This window comes from Nannobrachium achirus (assembly GCF_963921795.1).
Source record: "Nannobrachium achirus genome assembly, chromosome: 2".
Classification (NCBI taxonomy): domain Eukaryota; kingdom Metazoa; phylum Chordata; class Actinopteri; order Myctophiformes; family Myctophidae; genus Nannobrachium; species Nannobrachium achirus.
Genome location: NC_137811.1, coordinates 56778320 through 56795975, shown reverse-complemented (window position 1 = coordinate 56795975; position 17656 = coordinate 56778320). Strand labels below are relative to the sequence as shown.

Here is a 17656-nt window from a genome sequence, read left to right as displayed (position 1 = left end):
TGGACCACGGCCAATCCCCCCCCCACCCCCCTTCCTCACTCACATGGTCCTCCTATTAATCGCAATGCATTATTCACTATCATAATTATACACCGACATGCGCAATCCACACAACAGCAACACCAGCTAATTCCGTAATTTTTTTCAATTTTTTTCCCTCCTCCTTTCCCCCTGTTTTTTTTTCTTTTCTCCCGCTACCAGACTATTTGCGAACATTTTTTTTTTTCATTCGCTGATGTATGTGCAAAACGCAGCACCGTCTCGCAGCGCAGCAGCAGCAGCATGTCCCGTCGTAAGCAAGCGAAGCCGCAGCATCTCAAGTCGGACGAGGATCCCGCACTATCCGGGGTGATCTCTGAGAACGGTGAGTGTTTTATTCACAAACTCATAGATAAGGCCTACTTTCTTTTATGTGAAGCGAGTTGCCAGTTTAGACACATTCTTCTCTCTGCAAGGCCTATATCTTTTAGCCTACTTTTGGGCGCATTGACAGAGTGTTCTTTTGAGACATATTTGAACAGAAGTAGATTTATTTGTATTATTATGATTAGGATTATTATTGTGATTATTATTATGATTGTTATTATTATTTCATTATTATTATTGCCTAATATTCAACATGATTCCACGAGGCACTTAAACTGTCACTCGAACTTTCCTGTCAGCGGATTGACCTGGTCTAGTTGCCAGATTAATATTTTTATTACATTTAATTTTTGTGTTTGTTTATAGCCTATATACTAAACACCTATAGTTCAAAATGAAATCAATAATTAATTTAACTGGCAACTCGCCTGCACATTTTCTCTATTTGCAACTATAGGCTGCATATCATAATGAAAAGAACAGAAAAAGTATCTATACCACAATACTGGTAGGCTATATAACTTAAGTTGACACTATACCGACTTGCAGTCAAAGCATTAAGGGGCCTAGTTCGGCATGGTTCAGCCGGGATGTAATTTCATATAGCCTACATTGGCATTCATTTTAAAATGTATTTTCTTAGTAAGCTTTGCAGCATTCTCTTGTGACTTTTACAAACCCACACACTTTTTAGTCTACACGCGCACACACGCACACACGCACGCACACACACACACACACACACACACACACACACACACACACACACACACACACACACACACACACACACACACACAATTTGATAACTTTGAAAAATATGTTATATTATTTCAAACGAAATGAATCTACATTCTTATTCATCAGCTGTGAATCAATTTATTTAAGTTAGCTTTATTTACATGAATTGTAGGTAAAGGACATTTAATCTAATCTGTTTTGGTTTTGTCCAAATTAGCTTTGTTTTGCTGTCTGGGGTATTCTCCTTCAGGTCCAACCATGCATGTTTTGTTATGGAAATGTTTTTTGTTTATTCCCACACATAAATTTGTCACACTTGGTTTGTTCTGTTTTCCCCTCAACATCCCCCAGATCAGTTGACAGGGTTTGTCCCAACAATGTGTAGAGCTGATCCGTTTTAATTCGCTGCTGAGCCTTTTTGCTTATACAATGTTAATTATGACTAAAGCTATTGGGTTTTTCTCCAAGGTAAAACCTTTAGAGGTAGGCTGTAGCAACCCTTCCTCATCCTTCTTGATGTATGGAAGGAAGATTGCGGAACAGTTGGCTTTCACTTCACCTATTTCTAAGCTATTTATAACAAGTAGACCTATTATAATTAATAAATAATATATCTATATACACATGTAAATATTTTGTAATCATAATTTTCTAAATATTTTGTCCTTTTTGTAACTCTTTAAAAACACAAACACAATTTTAGAAATAAATTGCTTCCTGATTTAGTTCGATTACATTTTCTGTATAATATCTCTTATTGTGTTTTGTAATTATAGTTAAAACATTATATTACAAACAAAATAATACCAGTGTTCTGAAAAAAAGCAAGCATCCTTTTCTCACTTTGCTAAATTGAGAAGTACAGTGCATAATAGTGTTTGTCAGCATCCCTTATTGAGTAGCCGTAAAGCTTACGTGGCCTCTCCGACAAATCACTGTCACGATATTTTTGCAATCGTGGTCCAACTCTGGCCAGTGCACACAACCTCTTTGTGGAGGATTCTTTAGAATTGCATGATGTAATCTCCAGGGAGTCGTTCTTCTTAGCATGAGGAAATGTTGGTGTGTGAGGACCAAGCACGTTGATGTCATTTGCCTTCCTCCTATGCAGTCATTTTACTTTATTGGAACTATATTGTAGTGAAGCAGATACAGTATGTCCAGTGTACTGTCCATACTCGTGTTCTCTGTGTGAATGCTGAGGCATTTGAAACTTCTCATTTCGTGTTCATCGAAGGAGCAGTGTCGTTCTCTTGTGATATTCTGATCATTATTGCAGGTTTCTTTTCTTTGGCTTACCATAGTTGTTTTAATATTTCCTATTGAAAAAATTTACATGTTTTTTTTACACATACACGTTTTGAGCAAAAAGATGCTAGAATTAGGCAAAATCCAAAAAAATACGTGGCGCATACAAGTCGTTGTATTCATGAGTAATCAGCTGCTTTTCATTCATTGATCTTCCACTGATCCCATCCCCATCATTCACATAGATATATTTTGCTTATAAAAGTGCATGCAGCTACACATCTATTTGTAATGAACACACATGCAAGCGTATTTGCACACACGCACGCACACACACACACACGCACGCACGCACGCACGCACGCACGCACGCACGCACGCACGCACGCACGCATGCATGCAAAAGCACACTCGCACACGCGTACCACAGATGACTGTGGTGTGAGAACTGCCTATGTCATTCGGTTCAGCATTCTGAGCTGATGTGGAGCGTTAAGGATAGTGCTTGCCTATCCTTGTTTGAGGAGGAGACTGGCTCGCTTGTTTTCTGGACAGGCGCTGGAGTGAAACAATCCCAAGCCTTCCACAGAGGACAGTAAGCCCATACAGGCCACATAAACAAATACAATCTTTCATCCAAAAAAGCTACCTTACCGATGATGTGCCATAGAGATGTCAGTCCAAGCACATCGTTTCAGTATGATCACATCCTCTCGTTGCACCGTTGACTTTTTCCAGCTCGCGTCAACACTATTGATTACTTTCCTTGACAAACCGCTGCTGTTATTATGTTGAAGGAATTCAAAATATCTAGTTGTCTTTCAGGGCATATGGGCTGGTGTCTAATATGCTGGACGGCGTAAACCACACCGTTTTGATTCAGAGAGGAGACAATGCAAGTATCTGGATATACCTCAGTGTTCATTTATCCATGTGCAACTCTGAGAGTGTACACATTTAACCAAATGGGCCCTTATGGGTGCATTTGTTTACATGTGTGTGTACACTTTCAGAGTTAAATGAGCACTGAGCGTTTTACTGTGTGTCTGGATACTCGCATTGTTCGAGCTGTGTTCAGCATCGCACACTTGTATGCACAATTTTTAATCTGAGGCTGCAGGTACAATGTTGTCGCTAAGAGCGACAGCGTCAGCTTCACCATGCTTCCTGTGTTCATGCAGGATTGATATAGGCTAGTTATTTGGAAATCTGATTTGACCTTTTCTCTTTCTTAGTATGTGCACCCTTTGTGAACAGGCCATATTGTTGTCCAGTGCGGCAAATTAGGACTCTTTTGTGCTGTGTGTCCCTGAAAAGATGAAATGGCGTGAAGTGCCAACAAGCCTGCGTCCGGCACGCCCCCTCCACCCAGCCCCCCACCCTCCTGTGTGTGTCCCCCCCCCCCCCAGGCCTCCCTGCCACTTGCCCTGAGGGTGGCTGGTTAGGAGTGCTTTGATAGAGCTCGCTGACTTAACCTCTGCCTAGTCCGGTCTGCCAGGTCCCGCCTGTACATGTCAAGCTCATAGTACAATTAGAACATCTGTGCCATTGACCTTGGCAGCGCAGCTTAGCCGTGTCCTAGAAAGTGTTAACAGCAATGAAGCTTTCATCTCGCCGCCGCTTCCTCTGTGTCTGGTCTCTTTGAGCCCCCGACCCCAGGGGTGGAGTGAGGGGGGTGGGACAGGGGAAGGGGGGGACACCCATGCATATAGGCCTTACGTGTTCTCACTTAACTTGCCACGGAGCGCATGTGCACAGGATGCAGATGATGCGATCGCCGCTTCTACTTTTTTAGAAATGGTAAAGTGTATCTGAAGAATATTGAAAGCTAAAGATCTTCTGACATTTCTTACTCAATGTACCACAGCTAAACGACTTGAGTGAAACTGTTTTCGTCTGCTGACATGTGTTCTTGAAATGTTTGCGAGAACGTGTCAGGGTTTTGCGGCAGGAATGGATGGGCTCACGAGGAACAAAACAGAGATATACTATAGTGAGAATGTCCTAACTAGCAGTGACAGTGTGGCTGTTCCCCACTTCCCCTCCAGTGGGCCTTTGTTTGGCTTTTGTTTTAATCCTCTCTCACCATTTGGTGGAGGCCCCAGGACCACCCACATAGCTATGCCAAAGATGTCTTCAAGAAGGCACTCAAATATGGCTGTCTCTTAATTACTGCTCTGCACTCAAAACACACCACGAACAAGATCATGTCCTGATTGAGAGAAGAGAACGAGAGAGAGAGAGTGTGTGTGTGTGTGTGTGTGTGTGTGTGTGTGTGTGTGTGTGTGTGTGTGTGTGTGTGTGTGTGTGTGTGTGTGTGTGTGTGTGTGTGTGTGTGTGAGAGAGAGAGAGAGAGAGAGAAGAGACAGGGGGTGCAAATATACTTGTCAAAATGTGTACAACTGTATTGAAGGGTTTCAAACACATACTTAACCAAATGTTATACATCTGATATCTCCGTTTGTGATGTAGAGAAAATAATGTTTTGCAGTGTAAATAGGCCGAATCTGTCTTCAGATGTAGCTTTTAGATGGTCAAAGGCAGACAAAACCAAAACAGCAACAACTTGCTCAGTTACAGCATCTCACTTTGAAAGCAGACGTGAAACGTCAAATTATTACACTGAAGTAAAAATACAGATATGAGAGAGAGTCTGTGTGTGTGAGAGAGAGAGAGAGAGAGAGAGAGAGAGAGAGAGAGAGAGACGGAGGAGAAGACTTTGCCATGTTGACGTGTGACACAGTCATCTGGACAGAGCGCCGTCATTGAATACTGTATTGCGAACGCTTACACAAACAAATCGTTAATGTTTTGGCTGCTGCACATCTGCAGTCGGCGACAAAGGCCTCTCTGTCAGTGCAGATATTACTGTACCACTCTGCATCGGGGGACTGGCTGACCAGCCCAGCCCCGGGCGCTGGAGACAGACAACAACCATGCCGAGGAGGAGGGAGCGTCACTCCTCCTCTGCAGGTGTGAAGATATCGTCGTTGTCGGACAGAAACCCTGTATCTCCAGGTTTCAAATTAATTTCCTAAAGTAAAGCCTGCCTGATTCGTCACACAAGACTGCCGCACAAGACTAGTGAAAATAGCCGATCTACAAGCACACAACGCCTCGCACTGCGAGGCGTTGTGTGCTTGTAGATCGGCTATTCTCACTAGTTTAAATAATTTTTTAAATGATAAATACAAAATAAGCGGTTTTGAACATGCAAGGTTTCCACCCGACAACGACGATATGTTACTGCGTGGTGATAGGAGGCTGGCATACCATACGGGCTTTTCAGATAGTCTGTCTGTGTACAATTAAACCGTGTCACTAGTCGTTTGTCACCAAGGAAGGAATCAGTGATTTAGAAAAATGCTTGCAAAAGAAAGCGTATAGGTAGGCTTCAGATAAACAACTTGGGAGGGATAAGATAGCTATAGGGGGAAAAAAACTATGCAATGGAAAACTGTAATTGGTACAGGAATTCCAGCATTGTTGAATCCAGCTGGTCTCCTTATTTGCCCTACTCCTTAACCTATAATGATTCATCTGTTTTTTTTAAGGGTTCGAAGCTATCTTTAAATGCTCTAAAAATAATTAGTTTTAATAGGCAGAGGAAGGTCTTGGAAGGATTAAGAATGTCGTTCCTACTACCTAAGTGTACTCACTGTACATAAATCAAACATACATTATAACAACAATATCCTGATATTTCATCATCCAAACCAGCGAGCTGGTTTGAAACTACAAGTGATTTCTAACACATTTCCTACAAATGACTGGCATGTCTTTTATTTAGTGAGATAAATACCGGACTCACCTTTTACTTGTTTTCTGTTTGCATGTAAATGTTTTGTTACTGTCATCAATTTGTGTGCGTGTGCGTGTGTGTGTGTGTGTGTGTGTGTGTGTGTGTGTGTGTGTGTGTGTGTGTGTGTGTGTGTGTGTGTGTGTGTGTGTGTGTGTGTGTACGTGTGTCCTGTAAGTGAATCTGGAAATTGTTAAGAATGGAGAATTTGTAATTGCTCAGTGCTTCGCTCAATACACGGCTCTGTGGCTTTCACAGAATCAGTGGAAGGCATGAATACCTCATCTGATATAATATGTCAGATTAGCGGTTTCAGTTAGCATGCCAAAGATTGCTGAGCAAGATAGCGGATACATGGATTCAAAAGTCCACAATCCCCCTATTGATTGTGTTGAGCGTCATATTTGCATCTGAGTAAAGGAAGACTCTTAAAGGAATGAAAAACGGATTGGATTTTTTTATGCCTTTGTTTCTCATGCTGTGGTAGAATCAATACCACCTCCACACACACTCTCCTATGTCCTCCCTTCACATACACACACACACACACACACACACACACACACACACGCACACGCACACGCACACAAACACACACACACACACCCACACGGGCACGTACTGTAGGCACACGCGCAACAAACACAATGTCGCCTTCAGATAGATCTTTAAGCAGTCAAGTATGTCACTATATGTTGTAACTATGAATGAAAATGGTAACTTAATTCTTTGAAATTGCGAGATTGCAAGCATTTGTGGTCGTTTGACGTAAAACCTGATTTAGCTTTGTGATGTGCAAAGTCTTGCTAGAAAACAATGTTGAAATTCAATCTCTGATTTATTCAGGGCATAGTCCAAGCATTAAATCACTGCAATGGCCTGGCCCATAGACTCCTTATGTCTGGTATTCTGATGATGCAACCAAACCTGCTTTCATTAACATAATATTTTTAAATGCTAATTATTTAAAAAAAATATGTCCATTTTTGATATAACTGTTTTTAACCATTGTGGAATTAAATTAATTGCTGTATTTAATTAATTAATACAATTATATAATAATTTGTCAAGATATTCGGTAATTAAATAAATGCAGTAAAGAAATCCCTGCACTCGCTTGATTATGCTTATCATTTAAGATAATATTTGATATTGATAATTGGCGTTTATAAATGTATTTCAGACAAACCAAAAACAAAATACATAATACATCTTCCGTTTGTTAAGATTTAGGAAATTATAATATTGTGTAAAATGACAAATATCTGTGTATGCGTATGTGGGTATATGTGAATGCATGTGGGCATTTATTTATTCGTGATTGTGTGTGTGCCTCTGCCTGTGGGCACAGTTGGGTTTAAAAGTCTCAATGTATTGAGTGTGTGTGTGTGTGTGTGTGTGTGTGTGTGTGTGTGTGTGTGTGTGTGTGTGTGTGTGTGTGCGTGTGTGCGTGTGCACGCGCGTGTGTGTGTGCGCGTGTGTGCACATGAGAGAAAGGGGTCATAGGCATGCAACGGCTCCTACTTGTAAAGCTAATTGTATGAATGAATAAAAAGAGATTGACAGTAATACCATTCTAATAAGTAATCAGCTCAACGCAGTGCCTAGTCATTTGTGTTGACCTTTCAACCCCCAATTATGGAAATGAGTCCTTCTGTCCGCTGCCTGGCTAAGGAGATTTTTAGCCTGCTGTCACGTGTCACTGCCTTTTCCAATCACTTGCTCCTTTCCTTGTGTTTGTTTTGGTTTGGACTTGATCTGCTTTTTTCTGAGATGTGGCTTTGGTGTGAGTTAAAAAAGAAACATGCCTGGTATTTTCTCATGATATCTCTTTATTAGATTGTAATTTTCATATATAGAGTGAATATACAGGCAGGTGGGGACTCGGAGAAGGGAGAAAATGTTATGAAATATAAGTCATTAGATGAGTAGAGTCATATTTGTATTTGTTGTTATTAGTGTTGCATTTTTATATTTTAAGTCAATTTGGTTGACACCGTGAAGAGACACTTTTAATAATTCCTTGCAGGTCTTATCAACCAGTTCCCTGCAGCGTCACAGGGATGATAATAACCAGTCCGTTCAGAAGCCTTACAGTGTGGATTAGTCATTAAGTGTATCCCACCGTTGCCCCAAAATTACAGGAGTGACACATTTCTGCCCTAAAAACTCAGTGTAATTGGCACATCATACCCACCATTTATTGACATGATCTCACTCTGTCCCGCATTGCAGGGAGCGCACTTTCTGTTATTGTAACAAACATGTTTCATGTTGAGTGAACAATTGGTGTAAATGCTACACATTTTTGGAGCTGTGTGGAGCTCCCTATACGTGGCCGTGTGTGTGGGTCTGTCTGTCTGTCTGTTTGTCTGTTTGTCTGTCTGTCTGTCTCCGGGTATGTAGCCTGCAGTAACCTTTTGTGACCATACGAGGGCGCTGTTGTTCAGGCCAGGCCAGACACACACACACACACACACACACACACACACACACACACACACACACACACACACACACACACACACACACACACACACACACACACAGCTCCACTTCGAACAGAGGTTCGATTTTTTAAAACATTGAGGGAACATTTTCCAGAAATTTGTATCTCTTATCTCCGTATTTGAAGAACATTGTTTTGTATTTTTCTTATCTTCCACTTCAGACCTGTCACAATTATTAGAATTTGTGCTTTCTTATAATTTGTGAAGTCAGTGCTTTAGGTGATTACCAAGACAACTTAAGCCATATGAGGACAAAATGATTAATGGGCACTGAAGGGCAGGTCTGTTTACTTACTCAGCAGAGTAAGTAAACAGACCAGCAGAATGTATCTTTTACGCAGATATGAAGGCTTGAGTAGAGAATGTTTCTTTTATGAAAATAAGGATGACGTCAGCTCATTAACCAAGTTTCACCTTGTTGAGGTGTATTCTACTATACTGCATTCAGCAGTTTTCGTGTGTTAATTATCTAATATTTGTATTTTGTATTGGTGAATTGCACCTACAGTTACTTGCATATCTATGACAAAAACATAGTAGAGGTTAATGTACTCTATGATTATATTATTAGTGTTTAAACAAAATAAATGGAAAATATATTTTAAATTTTAGCTGAGGCTGGAAATCTAATAGATTATTTTAATTAACACATTAAGTCACTAATTCTAAGCTCCGTGTCTTCCTACCCTATAATTACTGACATACAGTACACGTTTCAAAGGGTATTTCACACGTTCGCATGGCTTCCTTTTTTTATTTTCTGGTGATGTTTGTACTCTCTTTTTAAACTTCTAAGGCAAACACTTAAAAGCAAGTGCACAGCGTAAAAAAAAAGAAGAAGAAAAGAAATGAGCGTGGTTGTGTTACATTTTTCTCCTCAAATTACTAGCCTATGAACGTTGGTTCAACAGGAGGCAGCATCTGAAGTAAAGCATTTGTTTGTTGTAAGAACCCAGCCGACTCCCACTGCTGTGGGCCTGATTGAACACACTTCCTACATCTACTGAGAGGCTCACATGCATGTGGCCACACACACACACACACACACACACACACACGCACGCACACACACACACACGCACACACACACACACACACACACACACACACACACACGCACTCACACGCACACACGCTTGCTCTCTCCCTCCCTCTCTCACACGCGCACGCACACACGCACGCACGCACGCACGCACGCACGCACGCACGCACGCTTGCTCTCTCCCTCCCGCTCTCACACGCACGCGCACGCACGCACACACACGCACGCACGCTTGCTCTCTCCCTCCCTCTCTCATATGCACGGACGCACACACACACACACGCACGCACGCACACACGCACGCACGCACACACACACACACACAAACACACACACACACACACACACACACACACACACACACACACACACACACACACACACACACACACACACACACACACTAGTAGACGGTCGAGCACACAATAAAATAAACATACAAGGGAGGCTGTGTTTTCATGGTTTTGATCAGGTGTGAATTAGCTCCATGTTCGGTGAACATGCCGGCGTCGTTGGCACTCGATGGCAATACGCGGAAGAGGAAGTGGCTTCCTACGACTGTGATTAAACATGTGTAACTAATCAGGGACATTGCTGCCATGGCACTAGCATGTAATTTGTTGAGTCTTATTTCAGAGAGCACCAAAGAGAGGGGGGGGGGGCAAGAGAGGTAGGCTAGAGAGAAAAGGGGGATGAAGCCAGACAGACAGACCGACACATTTCCTTAATAAACACTTAAACCCTATACTTTGTTGTATATCAAATAGCATAAATAGCTTACCTGCAAGGATTGGACCTTGTAGATTTTTGGCAATTCTTGTCAACTGTTTGCCTGTTTTTGCTGAATATTCGTCTATATGCCCAGAATAGGGAAGTTAAGCTTTTGCCATTAGATTAATTCTATTTTATTTCAAATATCAATTACATTCTGGATATTCTGGTTACACCTATACATGCATATGTGATGGAATTCCTGCTGCATTCTGTAGGGTAGGAAATGTATAACAGTAATGCAATTTTAATGACAATGTTTTCTTCTTTTATGTATTTATTTTTTATTTTTTTGCAATGAGTATTTCAGCAATTTCATGGAGAACAGGGTTAGAAGGGAAACTGTTTTTATTCCCTTGTTTAGATCGAGGGCTAAGGTATTACCTTAGCAATGCTAAATGAAGAGGCTTTGGCATTTGAAATTCAGGTGGAAATGACTGGGCTTGATAGCAGAGGAGAATCCTAATGGGGCCATCAAAGACCTGATTTGTACCCAACAGATGAGGCAGCTGTGAATTGTATGAAATATTGGAAATCAATAGCTTCTATGGAATTTCATTAAGCGGCAGTATCCACAATTGATAGGCCCTCATAATTTGATGGATTGCACAAAGAAAATTATTAGCTAGCTCTATGGAGAGGGTGAGAATGCGCAAAACTGGGTCTTGAGAATTGGTGAACTAGGGCAATTTGTTCTGAGCAAAAAAAGAAAAAAGTATATTGATTTTGCTTATGTTAAAAGAGAGGGAGAAAAAAACAAGGTCTAAGTCTTTGCAGTACCATTCTGCAAAATATGTGTGGATTCTTTATTGATTATTTATTCATTAATCTCCCCATTCCCTCTCTTCATGACTCTCTCACTGTCCTCTTCCACTCCTTTCATTCCTCCTCAGCCCGCGGCGATGTGGTGGTGGAGGACGCCGACAGTGGGAATGAGAGCCGCAGTGGCAGTGAGGAGACCCACGTGTGTGAGAAGTGTTGTGCTGAATTCTTCAAGTGGTCAGACTTCTGTGAACATTTAAAAAGCTGCACCAAAAACCCACTGGTGCTTATAGTGAATGAGAACGAAGGCACGCCCGACCCCTCCCAGGAGTACCCCACAGAGCCCTCCCCTGTACCCAGTTGCCCCAGTGACCAGGCAGACAGCGAGGACCCTGGGGAGGGCAGCCACAGCCCTGCTGGCGTAGGGGATGAGGTCCCGGAGATGATGACCACCCTGGAGGGGGTCGGAGCCCTGGAGAAGGACGATGAGCCGATGGAGCTGGAGTTATCTCCTGAAAAGGCCCCGGACCAGGAGGAGAGGGATGAGGCCTCCCCCGAGCCAGACCCCTCCCTACCTCAGCACAGTGACCCTGCCCCCTCCTCTGTCACGAGCTACACCATGCCAAGCACCAACGTCACCCTGGAGACCCTCCACGGCACTCGCGTGGCGGTGGCCCAGTTCTCCCAGAGCGTGAGGGCGGCTGCGGCTGCCGCGGCGGGCAGCGGGGTCTCCACTATGGCCATTCCCATGATCCTGGACCAGCTTATGGCCCTCCAGCAGCAGCAGATACATCAGCTGCAGTTGATCGAACAGATCCGCAGTCAGGTGGCCCTGATGAACAGGCAGCCCGCCTCGCAGTCCGCTCTCAACCACCACGCCCACCACGGCCCTGCCACTGGCTCCCAGGGGAACGCCTCCTCCTGTGGGCCCCCGGCGCCCAGCCAGCTTCAGCTACACAACTTCATCGCTCCCCCTGTCCATCAGCTGCCCATTAGGTTGCCGGCCACACTCAACGGTCAAGGCCACTCACCTCTGACCTCAGCAATAGACAGGCCTCTCTCCCATACGACACAATGCAGCAGTCAGCCCCACAGCTCCTCAATGCCCAACACAACCTCAGCTAATCCCGCCTTCCCCCCAACCGGTGTCAGCGGTCTGTCGTCTCTGCTGCCACCCTGCACGTCCTCGGCCGTAAACAACAGCAACAACAGCAGCAGCAGCAGCACCGGCAGCATAACAGGGGGAGGCGGTGGAAGCATCAGCGGCTCGGCCCTTCCCAGGAACTCCACCACACCTCCGTCACTAAGCCACAGCAGCCTCCTGAGCTCCGCCTCCAGTCTACCACTGATACCTCACAGCTCCTCTAGCAGCGTCATCTTCCCCAACCCGCTGGCCAGCATCGCAGCCACGGCCAACGCACTCGACCCCCTATCGGCGCTGATGAGGCACCGCAAGGGGAAGCCGCCCAACGTGTCTGTGTTTGATACTAAGCCCAGCTCCGAGGACCCCTTCTTCAAGCATAAGTGTCGCTTCTGTGCCAAGGTGTTTGGCAGCGACAGCGCCCTACAGATACACCTACGCTCCCACACCGGGGAGAGGCCCTTCAAGTGCAACATATGTGGCAACCGTTTCTCCACCAAGGGCAACCTGAAGGTCCACTTCCAGAGGCACAAAGAGAAATACCCACATATTCAGATGAACCCCTACCCAGTGCCGGAGTATCTGGATAATGTGCCCACCAGCTCCGGCATCCCATATGGCATGACCTTTCCCCCAGAGAAACCTGTGACCACATGGCTCGATAGCAAACCTGTCCTCCCTACCGTGCCCACCTCCATCGGGCTGCAGCTTCCTCCCACTCTGCCGAGCATGATGGGAGGTTTAGGGGAATCCCCATGCCTCACCCCACTCAACCGATCCCCTCAGAGGCCGTCACCGCCCTCAAGCGAGTGCGCATCTCTGTCCCCGAACATCCTCACTGACTCTGCTAGGACCACCATGTCCCCCTCCCCGATACTAAACCTGGGAAGCGATGCTCCGCCGCTTCTGAAGCTCGAGGGCATCCATCTGCCCCCGAACTGCTCCACAAGGCCAGGGGAGAACACCACCACAACCACCTCCTCCACCACAGTAACCCAAGTGGTCCTCTCCACCACTGTCACTTCCACCACCTCAACGAGCAGCAGCCAGGCCACAGAGCCCATCACCGCCCCCAGTGCCACCTCCCAATCCATCCTGCCCATGCTGTCGGACCAGTTCAAGGCCAAGTTCCCCTTTGGTGGTCTCCTAGATTCTATGCAAACTTCAGAGACGTCAAAGCTGCAGCAGCTGGTGGAGAACATTGACAAGAAGATGACAGACCCCAACCAGTGTGTCATCTGCCACCGTGTCCTGAGCTGCCAGAGTGCACTGAAGATGCACTACCGAATCCATACTGGCGAGAGGCCCTTCAAATGCAAGATATGTGGACGAGCGTTTACCACCAAGGGGAACCTGAAGACACATTTCGGTGTGCACCGCTCCAAACCCCCACTCCGCGTCCAGCACTCCTGCCCCATCTGCCAGAAGAAGTTCACCAACGCCGTGGTTCTGCAGCAGCACATCCGCATGCACATGGGCGGGCAGATCCCTAACACGCCGCTGTCCGAGAGCCTCCAGGACATGGACGCGGACCTCTCCTTCGACGAGAAGAGCTTAGACGCGATGAGCAGCTACGATGACGACTTCCTGGACGAGATGGAGCAGGCCATGGAGGACGAGGCTGACCAGACGGAGGCCGAGATGGACCTGTCGAAACCCCTCCAACCCTACTCTCCGGGGAGCTCCCCGCCCACCTCTGTAATCTCCAGCATCGCCGCTCTGGAGAACCAGATGAAGCTGATCGACTCCACCGCCGGCATCACCCGTCCGTTCGGCCCAAGGCCCTTGCAGAACGGCAGCGGGTTCGGAGGGGAGAGCGACTTCTTTAACAATGACTCCCTGTCGCTGATGGGAGACAATGAGGGCCACAGCCTGGGAAGCCCGGCCCTGTCCGAGTCCTCTGGTTCCCTGCAGCACTTATCCCCCACACACAGCCACTCCGAGAGCCACCGGTCCAAGTCCCCCGCCACACTCATCATCAACAACAACAACAACAACAGCAGCAGCAGTGGCAATGGCATGGCAGCAGAGGAAGGACAGGAGGACAATGCGGCTGGCTTGGCAACGGTGAAGTCTGAGAAATCAGAGACTCCATCCCCACTTCCTGCATCTGAAGGCAACGGGGCCCTTGACCTGACTGCCACTCAGCCTGGCAGGCACTTCATCAAGGAGGAGAGCCACTTCAACATGCTTTTCCTGAATAGAGACAGAGGTATGTGCAAAATGAACGAGCCTTTGACTCATGAAAGACCACAATTGCTAATCAAATGTTTGTATTCAGTATGGACTTATACTTTGTTTTGGGTAACCACAAGATAAAAGGCTTTAAATTACGATGTCGTTCTGACTTTTAGGTGAATAATAGAAAGCGTTTCAATATTCTAAATCTGCATTTAACAAATGTATGACTGTGATACTTAACTACGCCTCACCTCTTTTCCTCCAGGACTGAGCACACCCAGTTTGGCCAGCACCGCATCTAACATGATCAAAATGGAAATGAACGGGCACGGCAAATCTGTGTCCCTGAGTGACAACCACAACCACAACCACAACCACAACCACAACCACAACCACAACCATCACCACCACCCCCACCTGCCTGTAGGTGTCCAGGTGCCTGCTGCTGCCCCGCAGACCACTATGAGTGCCAGCATCACCCCGATGCTGGCTCCCCCGCCCCCGCGCCGCACGCCCAAGCAACACAACTGCCACTCGTGCGGGAAGAACTTCTCCTCGGCCAGCGCCCTGCAGATTCACGAGCGCACGCACACGGGGGAGAAACCCTTTGGCTGCAACATCTGCGGAAGGGCTTTTACCACTAAAGGCAACCTGAAGGTAGGCTGCTTTGTACCGAAACAATCTAAATACGCTACTAATACTCTTAAAGGAGTAGTTCTCCCCCAAAATGACTTTTTTTCTATGAATTACTCACGCCATGGAGACTTGAGTTCAATAATATGTTTTTGTATTTGTCGCATTCATAAGAAGAAAACAAAATTATAGTAATAGTAAATTTACCTCCATTGAATTCCCAAATGCTTCCATCCGGAATCAATACATTTATTGTAATCAAATTATTGTCTTGTTCAATTTTCTTTATTGAACTCAAGTCTCCATGGCATGAGTAATCAATAGAAAAAAAGTCATTTTGGGGGTGAACTACTCCTTTAACAGGAGACAATTATATGTACCAGGAAAGAATGGAAGAAAATGTGTTGTTTATTACCAACTAAAGGCACCATTATTATACATTTATTTGGAAGTAAACATCTGTTTTTTTTTTTTTCATTCAGTTCAATTTAAAGTATTACAATGGATTAACATTGTAAACAAATAATAAAGAAACTAATAACCAAGTCAGACATCTTAACCACTTAATGCTTACTTTATACTTTCGGATATTTAGAAATAGCTCACAGTGCATAACAAGGCGATGTGTTGTGAGATCTGCTATCTTTGGACAAGTTGTGAAGAATCTGGATAAATTGTGGGAAATTAACCCGAGGCTCTGTCTGTCTGTTTGATTTTGCTGCACACTGCAGGTCCACATGGGCACGCACATGTGGAACAACGCTCCCGCGCGCAGGGGCCGCCGTCTCTCCGTGGAGAACCCCATGGCCCTGCTGGGTGGGGACGCCATGAAGTTCAGCGAGATGTTCCAGAAGGACCTGGCGGCCCGGGCCATGAACGTGGACCCTGGCTTCTGGAACCAGTACGCGGCCGCCATCACCAATGGCCTGGCCATGAAGAACAACGAGATCTCCGTGATCCAGAACGGCGGCATCACCCAGCTGCCCGTCAGCCTGGGTGGGCCGGGGATCACGTCGCTGGGAGCCATGCCTGGAGGTATGGACCGCATGCACACCGGCGGCAGCCCTCCCATGACCGGCCTGGAGAAGGCTGGCCTGGACGTTACAGCCGGCCGCCCCTTCTCCAGATTCATGGAGGAGAACAAAGAGATTGGGATCAATTAAAAAGAAAAAAAAAACTTGTGTATGGGCGAAGGTAGACTTTGACAAAGACTTAAAGTCTTGTGGTCAGAAAAAGAAACTGCTAATCCAGTTTGATCTCATACGTACTATATTATGTACAGATGAATATTTTTTGTTTGGTTTTGGAAATATAGTATTTAGTATTGATTAGAGGTCTTTGCCTTTAACCCATTACCCTCCCCCCTCCTTGATATTTCGCTCATACGAAGAATACTTTGTCTCTTGTTTGAGAATACGTCGTCTTGCAAGATTTGCATGGTACTTATTGGTTTCTATCAGTACGTTTGACTGCTTTTATGAATTTCTTTTCAACACAACAAGTATCCTGTCTCAATTGTGATGGGCAAGCCTCATTATTTGAAACAGACTGAAACAGAAGGACAGAAGTAAAGACTGGTTTGCCTTTTGTTGGTCAATGCGATTTAAAAGCCCTGTTAATACTTTGTTGCGTGCGGCTGTCGCACAACCGAAAATAGACGATCTACAAGCTCACAACGTGTCGCAGTGCGACATGTTGTGAGCTTGTAGATCTGCCATTTTCGGTGAGCGACAACCGTTGTGCAACAAAGTATAAAACAGGCATAAGATTGCTCTTACATAAAACGGACGGGGATAGACCGAACTATAGTGTGTCTGTGCTCGCCCTGATTTCTTTTTTTCTCTTGAAGTAGAAAACTTGAAAAAGAAAAAAAATTAAAAAAAAGAAAAAAAGGTTTGAACTATTTTAATCTTTACATTTAGTCTCCCAGCATTGTCTTATAATATCGTCCTGTGTCTTTAGTATTTATGATATTGACAAAAAAAGCGGGTATACGGAAATATATTTAATGGCCCAAGCATTTTATTGATCCCTTTCTTTTCTAAACTGCAGGCTTCACTTATGAATATCTCTTTCAATAAAGACAATGTGTCCTTTCTGTTGAACAACAAAGGAAAAAATGGTGAAGTTTTATTTGGATATCTGGGAGATAATGTGTAACGGTACAGTGAAGAGGCTGAGATATCCGAAGCTGCTATGACCACAAACCCTGCTTTTAACCTTTGTAAAAAGAAAACACAACGGGGGGAAAAAAAGATATCCTTTGGAAGAAATATCTATGTATAGAAATACAGACAAATCTAAAAACAGGTATGCATATTTTGTATCACATGAAAATAGACATCATGAGTTGAGAGTATTTGTCATGTTTGTGAATGCACTTTTTAAAAACACGACGTTTTGTCTGTGAGTTACCGTTAACCTTTTGACTGAGCTTATCTATCACGTGTTGTTTTGATTGT

At 44.8% G+C, this 17656-nt stretch overlaps 1 protein-coding gene across 1 annotated transcript; it reads left to right on the top strand.

Moving 5' to 3' along the window:
• Window positions 1-282: 282 nt before the first annotated feature.
• On the top strand, window positions 283-16357 carry sall3a (spalt-like transcription factor 3a; the record flags this gene model as incomplete). The annotated part of the gene is made up of 5 exons (XM_080742793.1): window positions 283-364; window positions 11371-14592; window positions 14827-14930; window positions 14961-15218; window positions 15926-16357. The coding sequence occupies 5 exons, from the start codon at window positions 283-285 to the stop codon at window positions 16355-16357; spliced, it is 4098 nt and encodes a 1365-aa protein (XP_080598919.1).
• Window positions 16358-17656: the final 1299 nt, after the last annotated feature.